At 41.4% G+C, this 19,347-nt stretch overlaps 1 protein-coding gene across 6 annotated transcripts in view; it reads right to left on the bottom strand.

The window, feature by feature from the left end:
- Positions 1-211: 211 nt before the first annotated feature.
- The window catches only part of znf385a (zinc finger protein 385A), a 55,346-nt gene continuing 36,210 nt past the window's right edge, over positions 212-19,347 (bottom strand). For 5 of the 6 annotated variants that reach the window (XM_026153826.1, XM_026153827.1, XM_026153829.1 and 2 more), the window contains 6 exons: positions 16,886-16,996; positions 11,237-11,411; positions 4,674-5,033; positions 1,211-1,395; positions 855-947; positions 212-549 (listed from right to left, as the gene is read on the bottom strand). In XM_026153826.1, the coding sequence (XP_026009611.1) occupies positions 301-549; positions 855-947; positions 1,211-1,395; positions 4,674-5,033; positions 11,237-11,411; positions 16,886-16,996 (1,173 nt within the window). In that variant the 3' untranslated portion in view covers positions 212-300. Of the gene's footprint in view, positions 550-854; positions 948-1,210; positions 1,396-4,673; positions 5,034-11,236; positions 11,412-16,885; positions 16,997-18,508; positions 19,346-19,347 lie in introns of those variants that run through there. The other variant, XM_026153830.1, reaches the window with a different exon arrangement.

The following is a 19,347-nucleotide window of genomic DNA, read 5'->3' as shown; positions in this document are numbered from 1 at the left end:
ATGTACAAGGGAGTTTGATGCATAATGACTATCAATCTCTGATAATTCCATCTGCAGATCACTCAAAAAGTCTTTTGAAATGGAGGGAGAGTGAATGGAGAGTTTCAGGTAAAGGGAAAAATAGAGATACTCCTTTCCACTGTTCCCTTGCTATTCTCTCAGTCAGATATTTATATTATCAGATCCCCCCCCCCCCCCCCCCCCCCCCCCATCAATTGCTGTTAGTTGATCATGTTTGTAGCTTCACAGTGTGCTTTTGGAGTGGATGTTCCTGACTGGCTGAAGTCAGATGGTTATGTGTCAGTAAGGAGAGAAGAGGATTGGCCCGTGAGTGGTGCGGATGGGCCCCGGGGCAGGTCTCAGGATTGCGTGGCTGAGAGGCGGGCCTTGCAAAATGTGATGAGGTGGATGGTGTGCGGGAGCAGCCGCGCGGAGAGCCAGTGGGTTTGAGGACGCTGCGGCGGCCATTGCTGCCGCAACCGCCAAAGGGTTGGGCAACAGCCCGGCACCCAAAGCTTTGGTGAGATCCTTGGAGAAGGTCAAAGAAGACTAAAAACAGAATCAATAACAGTACAAGACAAGAGAGAAAGGAGGGGGGGGGGGTAACATTGATTAGTTTCAGAAGGTCAACACATGCAAGTGAAACAACTGTACACCATGCACTTTTGTAATTCAGAAAGTTCAGTTAGGTTGAGGTAGGAGGATGAAGACAGAACACCTGATGGGCTTTTGTGGAGATCAAACCAACTCCAAAGCTTCACAACCTTAATGTCCTTAAGTATCACTGGCTATCTGATCTCTGGAGTTCAGGTGTGCTTTGTCATAGGAGCTAAAAATCAGCAGTAAAATGTTACCGTTAGATCAGCTCCCCTGTGCTTCTTGTGTCGGCTGAGGAGAGGGTTAGGCTTGCCCGCCATACCATCCCGGTGCCTTCGACTTGATATGTGCTAAAAAATAAAGATCACAGCAAACTGCATTACTTTTCCTATTGCCTTACACCATGGACACTGACTGGAGAAAACATAATGAAAAAATACAGCTATGTAATTACACAATTGTTTAACTTGAATAAACATGAATAAAACAACATAATTTAAAATTTAGAATATTGACCACTGAATTGATCTTGTGCTTAACAAAAAAAATCAAATCTAAATGCCTGTCTAATCTTTAGATTTTAGGTACAGAAATATATCCACTGCTACCTTACCTGTTTTAGTTGCAGTTCAGAGTTGACCCGCACATTGCAGATCTCACAGTGGAAGGTTCGTTCCTGAGTGTTGGGGTCCACCGGCCCTCCTCCCTGCTCTCCACTGGGCTTGGGGCCCAGGCGAGGATATGCCTTTATAGGGCCCAGCCCGCTCCGTGCCTCCAGGATAGTTTTGTGTTTCGTACCTGCACAGAAAGAAAGAATTTAAAAGCTAATATAATAAAATGAAATAATAAGGTGCCAGCGAAACATTAATTGTAACATATGAGTCATACTGCTTCCACCTGTCTGAAGTAAAATGAGACTGGACAGAATTTCTCTGTAGTTAACATTGCAGAACAAAGACAGTGAAAAGTGTCACATCATGGCAGAAAAAAAGAAACAACCACAACTACAATCCACTGGCTTGAATAACCACATAGCACAGCACAACAGAAAGAATGAATTCTGCCTGAAGTTGTAGAGCAAAGCTTTCCCCACAGGAGGGCAGCAGTCACCCATCTGTGCAGTTAGTGATCTGGAAGGTCAACTCAAAGCCTTTCTAATAATAACCTAATAATATAAGTGATTCATGATGTTTGACTCAGTGGAGTGCATAGGATAAGGCCAAATAGTGTGTACTGTACAATATTACATCCATTATCCATGATCCACATCTGGCATTATCAATGAAAACGTGAATCACTGAGCCTTTAATAGAACATTAAAAAACACTGACAATAAATGTCAGTGTTTGGAAATTTAGGAGCACATTTTTATGAGATGCAGGCTTGGTCTGCTCTTTAAATGGCTCTTCAATCAGGCATTCGTTATGCTGTAAGAGCATGGCACCCTGCTTTGTACCGTTTGAAGAGATCAGTATTATTCCAAACATTAACACTGCTGAGCAAAGAAACAGGGCAGGTTACATAGCAGATTGTAGCAACCAGACATATATTACTGAAGCTCCTAGAGCCGTTTCTCGGAAATGAAGCCGTTTGACATAAAAACAGATTAGCCCCTTTAGATGTTTGCTCGACAGAGCCCATTTGGCATGACGTTATCTACTCAGTCATGATTCAAAAAATGAAAATAAATAAATAAAAAGCTAATTTCCTATTAACAATATGTTCTTCATTTGGACAAGTCCTCGACTAGCTGCAGCTGCAAAAAGGACATCATAGAGAAATATGTTTTTGCATACTGCATATTATTGTGTGTGCTAAAATAGTCTCTCATTAAATAATCACACATTTTGTACTTGGATGAAACCTCCCACTCCATTTTACTGCAATGCTCCACTACACTGAAAAACAGCATTCAACTGTCTTTGGCTCTGACTTTGAAATACTAATTTGCCCCACTCCCTAAATTCCCTTTGAACAGTGTTAAGGTTACAGAAGTTGGACAAGTCATCTGGGTGGGGTGGAAGTGGGGAGCATGGAGGCTGTGGGCTTCAGTGTGGAGAAAGGTTTGCTTGTGGCCAAAAATGTGCTCTTGGGTGCCTGTTTTTGCTTTTGTTCTATTTTGGTCTGGCAATGGCTGGCCCAGTGGAATTTTTTTTTGTCTTTGCAAAGTTGACTCAGGGTGTAAACCAAACAAAAGGGGACAACATTGTTGCATGAATGTTACATGAAGTAACATGACTTACAAATCTTTATTCCTGTTTTCATGGTTTTGGGCAGGTCATGGTGTGCCACGCACACTGTTCATGTCTGGGTGTCTGTGTGACATATGCTTCCATTTTTGAACCCTGCTAATACACACAGCTCTGATTTTTAGAATGAGTGAACTTGATTGTTTCCAGATGGCTTTCCTCGTGCAGTTTTAGCTATTTCAACTTTTAGTCATTCAGGGTTTGAACTCTGGAGCCCACTGGGTGCCAGCAGGCTTTGACCCAGGATCATGTTTAAGCTGTCTATGATCTTTTTTAATACTATAAACACAGTAAATGTGCAAATGTTTTCTTGCAGACAGATACAACACAAAAATACTGATGTGTTTTTGGGAAATTGATAAACTAGTAATCAGAGGGTCAAAAAATATGAATTTCCAAAATATACAAAAGGTAATATATACATATTAGTGAATGCTATGGCAATATTATAAGTGCAGCATTTATCACCTGCTTTCATGTCTGACTCAGCCGGCTCAGGCTGAGAGTACTCTAAGCAGAGAGGAGTCAGTCCTTTATAAGGTTTATTTGGGGCCTCTGTCTGTGGTGAAGTTTAAGTGTACTTCATGCATGTGCATGTGCATATACTATACTCCCATAAGACAGATAGAAAGCCCAGCACATACATATTGTCCTGTGAGACATGCAGCAGCTATCCAAGTATGCAGTGCAGAAAGGATTATAGGATGCAGCCAGTTCCTCGAGGTATATGTAACCATGAAAGTGTTGTCGTGTGAAAGCCGTCTGACAGAATATTTAAACCCATATTATGGTGAGCTCACCCACACAATAACCAACATTTCCTTTTATTTTCTCATTCATGCTGTGGTTTTAACACCTTAAACATCACATTTCTTCTGGATGCTCCCCGCTGCTAAAATCGAATCTTTCAGCGGGGAAGGTATATTTACACTAATTGTGCCAAGAGTAAAATAAGAACGTAGGCTTGACAATGGCTGGGATTCCAGTATTAAAGACTGGACTGACACAGGTGAGGTACAGATGACCCTTGAAAACAAGCAATCCTTGGTTACAGCGGCCAAGCATGTCAATATTAAAGTGATTCATCTGCTAATTAGTATACTTTTAATGCTCTCTACTAAATTAACAAAAGCAAAGAAACTTACCAGTGCCATTTTTAAATACACTAAATATGTTAAGGTTTGATAAAACCGAGTGTAAATTTATAACATAAAGTCTTCAAAAATTAAATTTTTTTCACATAACACCTTCTGTTTTAGTACCTATGAGATGCTACAACAACTCAGTAATGTGTTTTTAATCATCATTCTCATTATTACTGAATTTGCATTAGGGCTACTGCGATAATTCCAGGAACTCAGTAGATACTTTGGGAGTTGTTTAAAAGACAACTCTTACACACTGTAAAATATACAAAACTATAGCTGCCAATTCAAGTGCACAACAGCCTCAGTGAAATTCAAACTGGGCTTTCAACAAACTGAGCAATTCTTTCAGTTGATTATCTGGAAATGCAAAAAAAAAAAATAAAAATAAAAACAAATTGTTTAGACTTGCTACTTTTTGTGATTTTTAATTTCTTCCTTAGGAATTCAAAACAACATCTCTGCAAGTGTTTGCATGTGTATTTCTTGGCTAAAGTCCAGGCAGGATGTGATACATTTTGTTTCCATCAAAAACACTGTGGCTTGTGCAAACAGAGAGGAATCCAAGCCAAACTTCATCAGAACAAGAAAGGCGCCACAGTTAATTCCAGATGACTGTATTTCCCGCTAAATTCAGGAAAGCTCAACTATTTCAGCATATCATTGCTCAGAGATTACTGACCTTTGTTGTGCGCCTCCAGTTGTGACAAGGAATTCACAGCCACCTTGCACAGTGCGCAGTACAACAGCTTCTTGGCCTTGTCCTCCTCGGTCTCTGGGTTGGATGGGCTGTTTGAAGCCGAAATGCCAACGGCTCCTGAAACCGGGGTTCCTGATCCAACCTGCTCTGAGTTGGTGAGGCTGCTCCCGCAGCCTGGGGAAGAAGAGGTCGGGGGGACCAGTGGAGGAGTAGGGGTGGGAATGAGAGGGCACACTGATGGCACAGGGGAGTCCATGGGTGGGGTAGGTGGGGTTTGAAGAGGTGGAAGGGGCCCCGGTGCCAGTAAGGGTCCATTTATCCGTGACATAGGCCGTGTTTCATCTAAAAAAAAAAAAAACCCAAACAAAAACAAAACAGACAAACAAAGGAAATTATAATGAAAGTCACATCCATCCATCCATTGTCTTCTGCTAATCCTTACCATAGCTGGAGCCTACCCCAGCTTGAAAGTAACACATTAAATGTAAAACTAAATAACTAAATAAAGATGATTACGAAGAACAAAGAGTTCACAAGTCAAACAGCAATAAAAAAAAACATGGAAACTCTGTGTAACCACATCCCTACCACTCCCAATTAAATATGGAAGCCAAAGTCTGCTCTATAGATCAGAACAACCAACATAAAGCGCATAAAGCACATTTAGAAGTGCTTTTTATTTCCTATACTGCAACCCATAATTGGTCAAAAGAGTTCCTTTTAATTTGAGTTACACATAAAGTAGATCAGAGGAGGAAACCATATGACCCAAATATAAGAACGGATGGGCAAGCGTTTAATGTTTCCAAGCTTTTTGAAGTTTTCAAGTCAATTTGTCAGTGCTGTGGGCTCATCTTATTGAAATGTTTCCAAGGAAGCAGATAATTGAACCTGAGCATGTTTTGGCTTTTCCCCTCTGTCCCACCCCCGTTATTTTTGGCTGGGATAGAAGTAATAATGGCATTTGCTTTGTCAACGAGCAATACATGCAATCCAAAGAAAATATCTTTAAGTGAGCGCTCCTCTCACTTTTTCTTTTCCATGCCCTCTGATTTTCTTTCTATAGCTTCCTCACTGCACATGTTCATGGTTACATTTTCTGTATTTATCGCACAACATGTTTATATACAGTATACGTTTCGGACTAGCCACCCACATACCTTTGAGCTTTCGGCATTCACTAAGCACTCAGTGTTAGCTGAAGAAAGACATCTAAATTTGGATGGAGTATTCAGAGCTACCCTCATTAGCAGGGACTATAAGGTCTTTCTCCAAACTCCACTCCACAGGATACAGCGTCAAAACCAGGTCTCTATGGATTAGGGTACTAAAGGGATGATATATGATATTTTCTGGGAAGAAAACAAAAATTCACTCTAATTGCTTAACTTCCTTTTATAGATTCTATCATGCGTTCACAGAGCATGTGATTTTTTCACATGACAGAGACCATGATATGTTTATCTATTGTTCCACTTTTAGTCTTATGACTTTATATTGTTTGGTATATTCTGGCCTGGCTACCCCATTGCATCATCTCTCATGAAGATGCCATTGTAAGTGCTTTCCATTCCACTACTTTCCAAGATTAGAATTCCCTCTCTTTCCAGATTGGAAGTTTCCAGCTGCAGAGCTGCTGGCTGCACAGAGCATTTCTCAAACAGATGTTCCGTTAAAAAGAAGAAAAAAAGGACTATCTCTAGCTCTATGTGGCATTGAGGATCCCATAAAGCAGTCCTGGATCAAAGTGCTGTTTGAGGTTTATGACTCATAATATGCCCACTTTTTCACAGCACTGACTGAACATGTTAAGCTGAGTAAAGAGCTTGTACCTGTAAGTGCAAAAAGGCAGCATAACAGAAAAACCAAAGTAGTTATCCGCACTGTTATGAGCTTTATGCACACTTAGGCACGTGTCTGTGCAAAGAAATGTTAAGAAACAAACCCCAAATCCACATCTATAACATTTGGTTTTGGTTAAAATCAAGTGGGAATGGTGTTGGCTGGCCAAATAGTAATGAGGGACTTCATGATCTATGATGGCCTGGAGTTCTGCCACACCAAACCAACATCCAGTCACTATTGCACCTTACACAGCACTACGGTAAATGTGTCATGCACTTTTCCCCCTTTAGGCTTCCAGGCCAAAACAATTCACAATCCACTGAAAATCATATTTCATTATATTAAATATTTTTATGTCATTTTTACTGACTAAAATTTAAATCATGAAACATCCTCTCAGGGTAGCAATACAAAGCGCTATTTTTTCTTACCCCAAGATTCCCACTGTCAGTTACTCCATTGTTTAAGAGTACAGGATACTCTCTAATGAGACTTGGCTCTCTATTGGCTAACTGACCATTCTCTCTGCTAGCTGACCTCAAATTACAACAGAAGACAGTGTTATTCATGGGGAGAGGTCAACAGAAGGATAACTCAATCCAGATGCTTTACACTATGGCCTGCTATGCCTGTATTGCCTTGATCCACTTCAGGAAATTAAAGCTGGTATGGTATGCTGTCCATGTGGAAAAGTTTTGTTGTTTAAGCTGCAGGATTTAATACAGTGTTTTCTTCAATCCATATCCTTAATCCCTATTCCTGAAGTGTGAACATTTATTTTGTCTGATATAATATTATTTGATACAGCGTGATGTTTACACACCATATATAAAGCACATAAACTGCATGTATGTGGCTGTGGCTTGGGAGGTAGTGCAGGTCACCTACTAATCGGAAGGTTGGTGGTTGGTGGTCTGTGGTTCGAGCCCTGGCACAGTCTCCAGACTGTATCTTTGGGCATGAAACTAACCCATATGAATATGTGTTAATGATAGATAGCACTTGCATAGGAAAAGCAGAAGAAAAAGTGCTTGTTTAAATGGGTGTGAATGGGTAAATGAGCCAAGCTGTAAAAAAGTGTTTGACTTAGAGTAGAAAAGCGTTATATAAAAACCAGTCTATTTACTGAAACAAGAGAGTTATTGTTGGTATGATTCTGTTGTGTGTAGGTGGAAAATTACACAGGGATACTTTTGCTTTGTTTACTTTAAATGCCAAAAGAAACTAATGTAATATAATCCCCACCCTCCCCCCTCATGGATCCAATGTTCCCCCACCCCCATAAAAAGATGCTTGCGGTATTTAGAGTTATAAGTCATCATCTTACTTGTCAGGCAAAACTGCCAGGAGGTTTACAGCAGGACTAGTGTACTGACTTTAAGTGTGAGCGGTTTGTCTCTTTGTGTGTGTGTTACATGTGTGCCATGATTAGGCAGAATGACTCTGAGTGTCACCACTGCCCCCATCATGCCCATTCTCAATGATTAACGAGCTACGAAACTCAATGCTGGCCTTACAAGAGTTGAGCCACATTCATAATGCATTTGGGTGCCTTTTCCCTGTCTGGCCTGCATCCGAACCCTGAGTCATACACACACGGACACACACATAAACACACCCACACAGTCATCCCATATCAGGTACTGTTATTTCAGGCAGTTTCATCAAATAATTCACAAAGGAGGTAAAAAGCTTGTGAATTCCCAGATTTCCTCAATTAGACTCAAATGCTAACAATAAACAGACAGAGGATGGAGCAAACATTAGCTCAGTGTAACTCAATACTACAGTCACCTCATAGCCATGAAATTTGAACCCTCACATGAAAGTCATCTGTTTAATTGACCTTGGGTGTGTGCGCCTGTGAATGTTTGTGTGGACCAAAGAGTGCTATAATATCAGGGTGGTTTTAACAGAGCCCCTCATTAGGATGGGAGTGTCAGACGGCAGAGGGAGAAAGAGGAAAGGAAGGAAGGAGGGAAGACCAGAGTTTCTCTCCAGTACAACAGCTGGCTCTCCATCACTTGCAGGCTCAGCCAAACCTCAGCTCACCAGTCCAAATTTCTCAGAGCCAAGTGCCTCCTTTTTTGGGGACAACGCTAACCACATATCCTTTGACTGGTGTAAAACTCACGACCTGCTCTGAAAATCTGTAAGGTTCAAGAAGCACTCTTTAAACAATATTGAATAACCTATCACTGTTTCGGCCCTCAGCAAGTTTGTATATGTACTCTGTTTTTGATATGTTAATCACAAATTATGGTGAATTCTTTTTCACAAACGATATATCTGATAGTAGCCCAGACTATCTGAATGTCTAAAATGACATTGATATTGTATGAAATCTGAGAGCAACAAAGAAGCTGTTGATAAGAAATGTTGCTCAGCATCAAAGACAAATACTGCTCTATGTTATGAGGTGAATTCCACCAAAACTCCACAGCCCAAAAAAATGTCTGTTCCCCAGACAGTAGTTTCCCAGTTTTGAAATGGACATCTGGCTCTCCTCCGAGAGACACCCCCCCCCCCCCCCCCCCCCCACCCAACCACTGAGATCACACTCAGGGCATGCATACACGAACATATATACACACAAACAAGCATGCAAAAAAATCAGGAAGAGGCAAGGTTCCAAGGTCACAAGAAAGACCCTTGGTTGGAAAAAGGCATTTTTCACATGTTGCTACTTTCAGAGCTCGATCATTGCAAGCTTGTTCGGCTTCTCATGATCTAGGAGTTCACTGCAGGAAGCTTCACTAATGAGGACTTATCTTAGCTGACCTTAGATCCCCTATGAGGGAAGACAGCACAAAGGACTGGCCTTGGTACTTGCCTGAGACTAACTATAAGAAAACCTTAAGTGTTATGTTCATGGACAGAAAGAGACACTGAAATGTGAAAACCTTTGCTTCTTCGCTCTGGCATGCTGTATTGAGGCTTTTTCTGGACCTGAGTTTCATCTTTTAATTTATCGTGTTTGCTCTGTGCCCTCCCATCAATAAGGTGGAAATGTCTGGTAAACAGTAGGCTACAGAAACCTTTGTAAATGTCACCAAAACACGACTGGTCTGTTCATTGGCTGGCGTTTGATCCGAGACCAGAGTGGTGGCACTAAGGGAATGGAAATGTTTGGTGCACAGAGAAGAATGGCAGACGCGCACAGAACCCAGCCTCTAAATTATACTGTGAAATGCAAAGATGAACCAGAGGGATAAAGGAAAGACTAAGACAACGGGAACAAAGTTAAAGATCCTTTGCTAAAGAAAGATCTTGCACTGCTTTGATCACGCCTTGCATCATATTAACTAATAAATTAATCTGCTTACAGTTAATTACTTTTCATTAAAGTCAGATCAGCTGCTGTTTCTGTCCTTTTAAAGGCTGGATGAGATTTTCGTTTATTCATTTGTCTTAATCAGTCTTAGGACTCTTTACTGACAAGTGGATGGTCAGGCAACGTAGTCTATGTTGAATGTGGTATACATGGTGTGGTACCTCCCAGTAGCTTACTACTGTACAAAGACACACCACACACCACAGAGCGGTTGATGCAGAGAAACTGCCATGTTGCCATACCATGTTCTCCTGCTCATAGACTAAATGGACTGACACAAACCAGATTTAGATTGAACAACTAAATAAAGTCTTGCTGTTTATCTTGACTAACACAGAAGATTAACTCTGGCACTGTAATGATGATTCGATCAGCCTTTCATGTCATGTTTGATTTCAGTGTAAGAGGTCTACTTCTACTACACCCTACTGTGACTGAAAAGGATTTTTTTAAATGACCAAAAGTTTTGAAGCATAGTTGGGAAAAGCCAAAATAGTCTGGATGTCAGTGGAAAAAAGAAAATTCATACAAACTTTGTGGCATATTGTAATTGTTTTGAATGGGAAATAGACTCCTGAATATCCTCTTGTCTGAAAAAACGAATCCATTATGAAAGACTCTGGCCAATTAAATTCAGACCTGATCAGGTGAGGAAAAGCAGAGCTTGAATCCCACATGAAGCCAAAAGTCTGTCTTTTATCAGACTGGACATACTTTTATTAGGCGGGGTATTGAGAAAGAGAGTGGAGAGCTGCAGGAGGAGGGCAGTCTATTTTCAAATTTTGTTGGGGTTGTTTTCCTTTTGTATAATTCTGCCTACTTGAGCTTGAAGGCTCAATTAGGTTTAATAATATATGTTTTTGTGACTAGGCAGTAAAGGCAATTTGAACTTATTGCTTCAGCTATTTCCAACTCCTAAAGGTCAAAGCAACTTTCCCGATATTCTGAATTTCAACATTTTCATCTGAACTCTCATTACAATTATACTTAAAAGACTCCCCCAATACTGGCAACTAAAAAATGTGTTCAGCTATTAATCTTCCAAATTAAATGTTTATTTTTTAGATTTTAGGTGGGACAGTCATTATCAGTCTCAGCAGTTTGTGGAACCGCACTGTCTACTATAAGATGTGCTGCGGCTAAATCCGACGACAAATAGAGACGAGATGCTCATAAAAACAGCAATACGCTGCGGAGCCACTGTGATTAGACACTTTTGTTATTCTTGCATATTTTTCCATTCATTTTCTGACAAAGACCATAAGCTGCCGAACATCCTGCGTGGACTGAAATGATTATTTCAACAAGGTTCCTCCCGAGCCTTTTCCCAGTTTTTGCTTGTGGCAGTAGTTTTCTGTTCTCTCACCTGCTTTGCTGGGCTCACTGTCTGGGGCTGCGCCAGGAGCTCCAGGCGGAGATGGGGAGGAGGTGGGGGGCAGGGTGTGAGGTTTGTCTCCTTCTTGAGGACGACTCTTAGAGGTCTCGATGCCTTTGACTCTCCTGGCATGGCGGTTCCCTTTGTAGTGGGCTTCTGCCTGGCTCTAAAGAAGAGCATGGAAAGGAAAACAAGTTATTTCATTAGTGAACACCGATGCCAAGATGCCCAGGTATATAACAGGGTGGAATTAGACTCGGTGTGGCACCTGGCATGCATGCATGCCATTATGACAGCACGATATTTAATATACTCTGGGGACTAAAGTCATGATGAGCAGCAGGCAGTGAACAGAGAGATAGATTACATGCAAGATATTAAGAGAGATGCAATGATGAAGTGACTGCCTGCCCTCCTTGTCCCCTTATTTGAATTAAGAACAAATTATGAAGGTGTGTGTTGAAACATTAACAGTATAGGTTATGTGGAGGATTGGCTGAAGTTGCCATGCCTGCTAACTAAAGGATCAGGAAACTGCCATATAAGCCCGGAGGGCGCATTAGTCCATTTCTAAGCCTTCCCTTTCTTCCCTTTCTTATAGAATATGCACAGTCTTGGAGAATATCAGTCTTGGAGAAAAAAACAAAACAAATTTCCCACGTGTGGGACTAATAAAGGTTATCTTATCTTATCTTATCTTAATATACATCATCTTACTACACGGCATCAATGCTGTTGTCTTTAATATCTGGCAGGAAATATAAAATAAGGATCTGCACGCTCAGCCGGCATTCCAGCAAAGACAAAAATTGCTGCAGAGATTTATTATGGAAGTCACTGTGTCCAATCTCCTGATGACATGCTCTCTACTGCCTAATGTGTTTGCTCACTGAGTAAACAAGCGAGTTATTTGTGAAGAGAATATGGGACATTATGGGAGTCTGTTTCTAGCCTCTGTGTTACTGCACAGATGTTTGGAAGTCGGGTAAAATGCGACGTATGTGATGCGGGGTTGCTATACATAGCTGTCTGGCTTCACAGTATGGTGACTATAAAACAGAAACACACGTTATTTCATTGGCTCACTGACTCCCTCTCACACACTCACACTCACACTCACACAAATATAGGATTATGGCCCCTTTTTTCATCACCCCTCTCTCACAGTATGTGTCCAACTATGAAAAAATAAGTAGCTACTTGCTGATACAGACATATTCAGTCAGTACTGCACTTGTAAGTGAAGTGAACTGATGTGCCATGGCACGTGCTGTGTCGGCCAAACGATTGCATCAAGGGACCAATGATGAAGATATTTATTAAGTAGCAGGATTACAGTTGGTTACCAGGGATGAGTCATTGACAGCTGCCTCAGGAATTTGACTGACACTTAGGACATCGTGCTGACCAGAGGCTCAAGTGTGGCGATAGACTGGCTCGGCAAAACAGGCAGGGGGTGATGAGTAATGTTACCGAACCCTGTTGTCTATATTTGCTTTGTGTGTGTCTGTGGGAGTGTGTGCCTGTGCCTGGCAGCATCTATCAAACGAGCTGGCATGGCAAACACTGAGCACTGGCTGAAGCAAGTAAGAAGATCACATGTTTCTTTTAAACCAGGATGACACATCAGGCTGTAACTGTACCCTGTCAAAGGGGTCTTAAGGACCTGCACTTGCAAAGCCTACAGATCAAGGTGGAGAGAGCTGCATGCAGGCAGAAAGGGGTGGAGGTGTAGACTGCTGAAAGAGAAGTAATCTCTCATGATGAAGAGGGGAATGTGGGAAGATTAAAAGGTATATGGCAGTGCGTGGCAAAGCGGGCACAGAGGTTTTCTTGACTTCTCCCAGCAAGTCAAAGGGATCAACTACCAAGCAGCTGAGTGTCACTATGAGGTCCTGGGCGGAGAGGAGGGAGGGAGAATGAAGGGAAAAGGAAGCACAGGAAACTGAAAGTCAGAGAAGGTAAACGCAAAAAAAGCTGCTCTCAGAATGGAAAGGATATAAAGAGACACAAATCTCAGAGAGAATAAAAACTGCACCACGCCAGTTTGTGATGCATGTGTTTCATTATGCAGAGAGTTTGAAGTGAACAACTGCTTTCCTACATGATCATCACTCTGAGGGGGGAGTTGTGTTATTAAAGCAGAGCTACTGCAGAGCTGCATTTCTAAAGGAAGAAATAGGAAGAGAGGGAGAAAAAGAAAAGAGAGACAAAAAGCAAGCAAGAAGCGAAGTGAATATGGTTGGAGGAGAAAAGATAAACGTGACGTGAGCAGGGAGGAAGCGGATGAAAATAAGAGATGCATATCAGCATACTGCAGCAGTTGTGACGCTGGTCAATGCAGCTCCACAGAGCCTGTGATGTCACTAATGCAGCGTGGCATCAAGGTTATTCTGCATAAACCACCATTAAGTTCTTTACACGGACACACACAATGCAGAGACAATGGGGCACAAACTGTCTCCCCCCTTATCCTTTCCTCCTGCCCCTCCCCTTCAAGTCTCCTCTCTACCACTTTCCCAACATGCACTGGGGCTGTCAGAGCCAGACACTAATCCATGCCCTTGACGAATGCATCTTATAATAAGTAGTGGCAGGCAATTTTGGGCATTTCCACACAGTAAATAATGCAGCATGAGAGAGGGAGACAGCCAGTAAGAAGGGGAAAAGGTTCTTTGGAGAGAGAGAGACAGGCAAAAGAAGAGAGAGAGACAGTAGAGAATGATCATATGGGATGAAAGAAATGATGGCAAAATGATGTGGGAAATGAAGAGAACGTGGGTGGGAGACAGGAGGTAAAGCAAGACAAATACAGTAGCCATGACATTCCATAAAAAGCCCACTCGCTTTCTTCTTTGACCCAAAATGTTTTCAGCTCACATGTGGCAGATAAAGGAAAAGAATGTCTACATCAAGGACAGTGCCCGAGCTTGAAAATGAAGCTGAGAATGCAACATCAGATTCTCCTGAAGTATTTCTCACTGCATTATCTTCATCCATCATATATTCATTTGAATTTGATTTCACTAGCTCAGAGGCCCACGTCCTCATTTTAGGTTTGACAGCGTTTTAGTAGGTAAGTGAATGCTTTGACATGAATCGAGCTGCGGTTTGGTGAAAGGCCTCGAAGGGGACTGGCAATGGCTCCCGGGCCCGGCAGATCCCCACGCACTAAATAGAAATGAAGAAGTCAAGGGTGGGGCACGTAAACGAGAATGAACAGCTTGCAGAACTGGAGGAACCTATATAGATGACAACCGGAAGGAGCGTGTTTGGAGAATACATAATCTCCAAATAAAAACAAAAATACTGGCATCTGCCTGTATTCCTCTCATTCTCCCAGTAGATACATAAATGGTATCAATTTAAAAGTTCTAAATAGCCACATTCTGGACTTATCCCATTCACAAGAATTTAAGGAAACTTTGACCTTGGGGACGAGATCGCTGTGATTCAAACTCGCCTGAGATTTTAGTAGATACACCTATGCTTTCAATTTAAAGCTCCTACATTGCCTCATTCTCAAGTGATCGCATTCAATAACTTGTCCACGCTGCCCACTCGCCCACCCACCCCATCAGCCTTGTACGCCTGAGATGCAAAAAGTGTGGATGGGGAGTCACACCTAGGGCAAGACTGCAAGTCTGACATTGATGATGTACTGCAGTATGTTTTTACCTGTCCAGGTAATGGGAGTTAAAGCTGATCTGGAAAAACACTAACTTATTAACAAGACTTTTACTCGATTAAAGGGACAGTATATAGCCGAATTAAATTTACATGATATATCCCCCTGCTATCTACTCTCCTTGCAGTAATACTGCCAGAGGGCTTAATTGCTTATTGCTTATTGTATATTTGATGAGGTGTGGACATAGGCATCCCCAAGGTCCACTTGGACTAGACTTTTTTTTTCTCATTGTGGGCTGTAAGCTTTAGCTGAGATTTTTATGTCATTTTTAAACAATAGCTCTACAATCTCTGTCAGTTTTTACTTTATGTTGTGGCTTTTGAATCGGTCGTAACACATATTTTACTTGGCTTGTAGTGTTGTTTATCCATTTACGTTATTTTGGGGTGAGCGGCTGAGTTTTGGCAATGTTAGTTGCTTTGCATATTTTTGACAGTAACAACATCTTTTTCTAGTAGCCATCAAATAAACTTTGTTGTGTTTTTCCAAACTACAGCCACCACACAGGCCCTGCATCCACCTACCCAGAATGAGAAAAATACTGATGCTGGATTTGAAAAGAAAAGTATTTCTTTGATTCTCTGACCACCAAATGCTCATCTGTTTTATTAGAGTCAAGAGAAAGCAGACATCTCTACAGCCTGATATCTCCCAAACTTCGCAACGCACACCACTGCACTAAACACTGATATAGTACTAAGGGAGAAAGAGTCATCTTTCCCTGAGCAGAGAAGATCACGCCAGATACCACTCTCAAGCTGACGTCAGTGAATGACAAAGAGAAGAAATTAATCTCTGCAGGGTGCTGGTGTAAAGATCATTCACACATGAACATGGCTTCCAAGCAGAAATGCTCCCTGCATACTTCTAAATAATTGCGCTTGCTTTGGTTAAATTTTAACCTTCATATGATTTCAGGGGACAGCAGGTTAGGTTCTTCACAGCAAGTACCTTCTTGTTCTTTAGGCAATATTTTAAATATAAAATCTAATATTCAAAGTCTTCAGATTCTTTATTGATTGTAACTTCATACAAAAGAACACATCTTAACTAAAAGTCAGTATTGGCTCTCAATCCTTGGGTCTTAAAGTATTCCATTATATAAACATCTCGAGTTAACTGTTTCCTGTTTCTTGTGAAGATATACAGGACAGATCCTGGCTAAGAGAAGCTTCATGATTACAGCCTTGCAGCTCCCTGACCACACGGAAACCATGATTGTAGATCTGATGTGTATATATAGCCCTGACCCACTCCTTAATGTTGTGTATTGTGGATGGTTGAACGCCCTGGCCCTGAAGTCTGCAACACTGAATAGGGAGTATTGCAGCCAAATTATACACTACACATATGACATTTGGTACTGGTTTTGTCATGAGTCTATCCTATTTGTTGACACAAAAAAGGAAAAAACTTATTTGGCATCACAACTCATAAAATACTTCCATATGATTTTTTGCTTTCATTAATTTGTCATCAGTTGTGTCTGCGAATTGCCCGAGGGTATAACATGCAAATAAATTCCAATTAGGAGTTCCCAATTAATTAAGCTTTTTAAAGTTTAATATTTTCTATAGAGAGAAATGGAAATCTACAACTTTAAGATCAAACTTATCAGTACTGATGAACAACAGAATTTTATTCCTCGTTCACACATTCGTCAGGACCGCTTAAGCCTCTGTGCTGCAGTGCACTACTGCTGCCTTAAAACAAATTAAATTCCAGTCAGGTCGCAACGGCCAACACATAACCCAAACAAACGCACCACATCCGCTTTGTTAGTTCCAGCTTCCAGGGGGAGCAAACCAGGACAAACAGTCCTCCGAAACAAATAAAAGGTTGATTCTTACTTGGAGAAAAATAAAATATTTTCAGTGCCATAAAGAAAATGAAAACAAGATGAGAGGCAGTGATGTTGTGTGTGTGTGTGTCGTCATTTATTTATTTACCTCTGAGTTGAAGCGGATCTGGCAGACGTTACAGGAGATGACTGGTCGCTTGGTCTTGATCAGAGGAACTCCAAATGTGTGGTTGATCACAGCCTTTTGCACCGGGTCCATCTGCGAGTGAAAGACAGAGAGCAGCTATAATTCACACTGGTGCCACAGCTCAATGGGCCAAGCTGTCATAACGTGCAATAGACTAAACCAAAATGACCACATGCAGAAATCATAAGGTTCACAGTTAAAGAGCGGTTGCAGAGTCTGTTTGATGATATCTGTAATTCACTTCAGCAAACAGTGGTCAGCAGTGTTGACAGTTTGTTGCTACAACCGAGACACCTGTTGCATCCCCACGATTAGGAATCTGATGGTTCTGGATCCTCACTACATTGTAGTATAATACTGTCCCTGTGCTAATTGCTTCAGCTGGGACATCCATCATCTCTGTGGTGTTAAGCACCTTGTATAAATTTAACTAACTTGCTTAGCAGCCCTCAGTAGTTAAGCTGCCCATATAAATTCTGTCCCAGACACAAAAGACCCGGCCCGTACTGGACTGTTTGTGTTTGAAGCCGAATTTATCAAGCAATCACTGTTGGTTGACCTTAGCATTACTCTGGATTCAGTGGCTGGCTTATATTTCAGCCTCAGACAACTGTCTACAGCTAAAGTAAGCAACAATCATAAACAAAGACTGATGTAGCAGTGCGCGGGTATGCAAGAAGAATGAAGCAAAAAAATCCGTGGCCTGAAGAACAAAAGGATACAAAACTTTGGATTTTGAATTCAAAAGACAGCGAGGAAACGTTCAAGTGTGTCCACCAAGAGTAATGAAAGCATAATGCAGTGCCAGGCAGATGCAAAATAACTCACTTTTGATTCATTACTGTATTTTGGACTATTTACTAAGCTTTTCTTTAAGCCTTGTTACACTGAGAGGCACAGTCTCATCCAATATAGAAGCAGCTCAACATCCCGAGGAGTGAAGGACAGGATAGAAGGGGCTTAAACAAATATTGTTGTTACTTAGACTCAAATAAGTTTGTTTTTTTTGCACAGTGCTCGTTGCTTGGCAACTCCCAACAAAAAGAAGCAAAAATAAAGAAAAATAAAAGATCAAGGGGAGGAGCCTCAAGACATTTCAGCCACCCAGCTGTGGCCGGAAGGCACAGAAACATACCATCTGGAGGAGAGAATGAGTGAGCGAATGAGAAAAAGAAGAGTAGAGAGTTGGAGGGAAAGAGAAAGAGGCCCAAGTTGGACATCCTCACATCAAGCATGCTTATCTCTTTTCCACGTTCCAACACTGTCTCTGTTTCTCTCCCAAGAAACTGTATAAAGAAAGCTCTGCTGCTCTGGCTGTGAGGACAGATTAATGGGGAGGGCTGGGGTGGGGGTGGAAGATATATTGAACAATTACAAATGTTTACTGTGTGAACATCTAAACAACAAGAACTAAGCTTTAGCCAGCACAAACTTCCACACCAGGACTGCATTAAGCTTCCTATTAATTTTTAAAAAGTGACACTGTGTTTTATCAAATCTTTCCAAAGTGTAGAAAAATTTCTTTCTCTCAGTGTCCATAATGTGACCCAGACTAGATAGAGTTTAGCAAGAATTTGAACCTGCCTGGTGGCGTAACCGCATGAATCATGGGCTTCTCCGCAGTCATTCCACCAGTCTGGGTGTGGGTCAGTTATGACCCATCCAGTTAATTCAGCTGTTGAAAACACAGTCCAGCTGCCAGCAAATGTCTTTGGAATGTTGCTCGCATGGCCTCTTCTCCAAACGCTCTCCAAAACATGTTCTCATGAAATAGGAGGAGAGCACTATGATGTAACTGCAGAGGGATTTTCCAAAACTCGCTCGTATAATTTTGTGAACATCCATAACTGTAACTGTACATTCTCATAAAAAAATAGAAATCAAACATATTACAAAGTTTACATTTATCTGGGAAAATAATGGAAACTTCATGTTATTGTGGAGCTGTGTGAATGTGGTGAGGTAAGCAAAGCACACAGACCGCAGACCGCTGACTTTAGCATCACTCGGCAGTCATGTCAACAGCTCCATGCAGCCTTAAAACTCCAAACACTCAAATATCACCCAAGCATCATCCAACACTGCACAATGACACACGTCCTAACTCACCAACATCCTCTGTTCTACAGTTTCTTTTCATCTTTCATTTTCTACAGTTCTGATTTTCTTCTCATTCTTTACTGTGTTTCCATTCGGTCTTAGTTAGTCTTTCTTTAGTTCGTTTGATCAGCTAAAACCCACCAGGGGAGAGTGCACTACAGCATGACTCTCAGTAGAGCCATTGTGACAGTCACAGTAAGGTCCACACTGTGCCAGACGAAAACAGCCTTTGAAGCACAAATTCAGCATTACGTTTAAGCTGGCCCAGTTTAAGACACAGTTGGACCGACAAAAATGTGACAAGCTCTTTGAATTTTAGGTAC

The sequence above is a fragment of the Astatotilapia calliptera genome, chromosome 20 (genome assembly GCF_900246225.1).
Source record: "Astatotilapia calliptera chromosome 20, fAstCal1.2, whole genome shotgun sequence".
In the NCBI taxonomy this organism is placed as follows: Eukaryota; Metazoa; Chordata; class Actinopteri; order Cichliformes; family Cichlidae; genus Astatotilapia; species Astatotilapia calliptera.
This window is presented reverse-complemented; position numbering and strand designations above follow the sequence as displayed.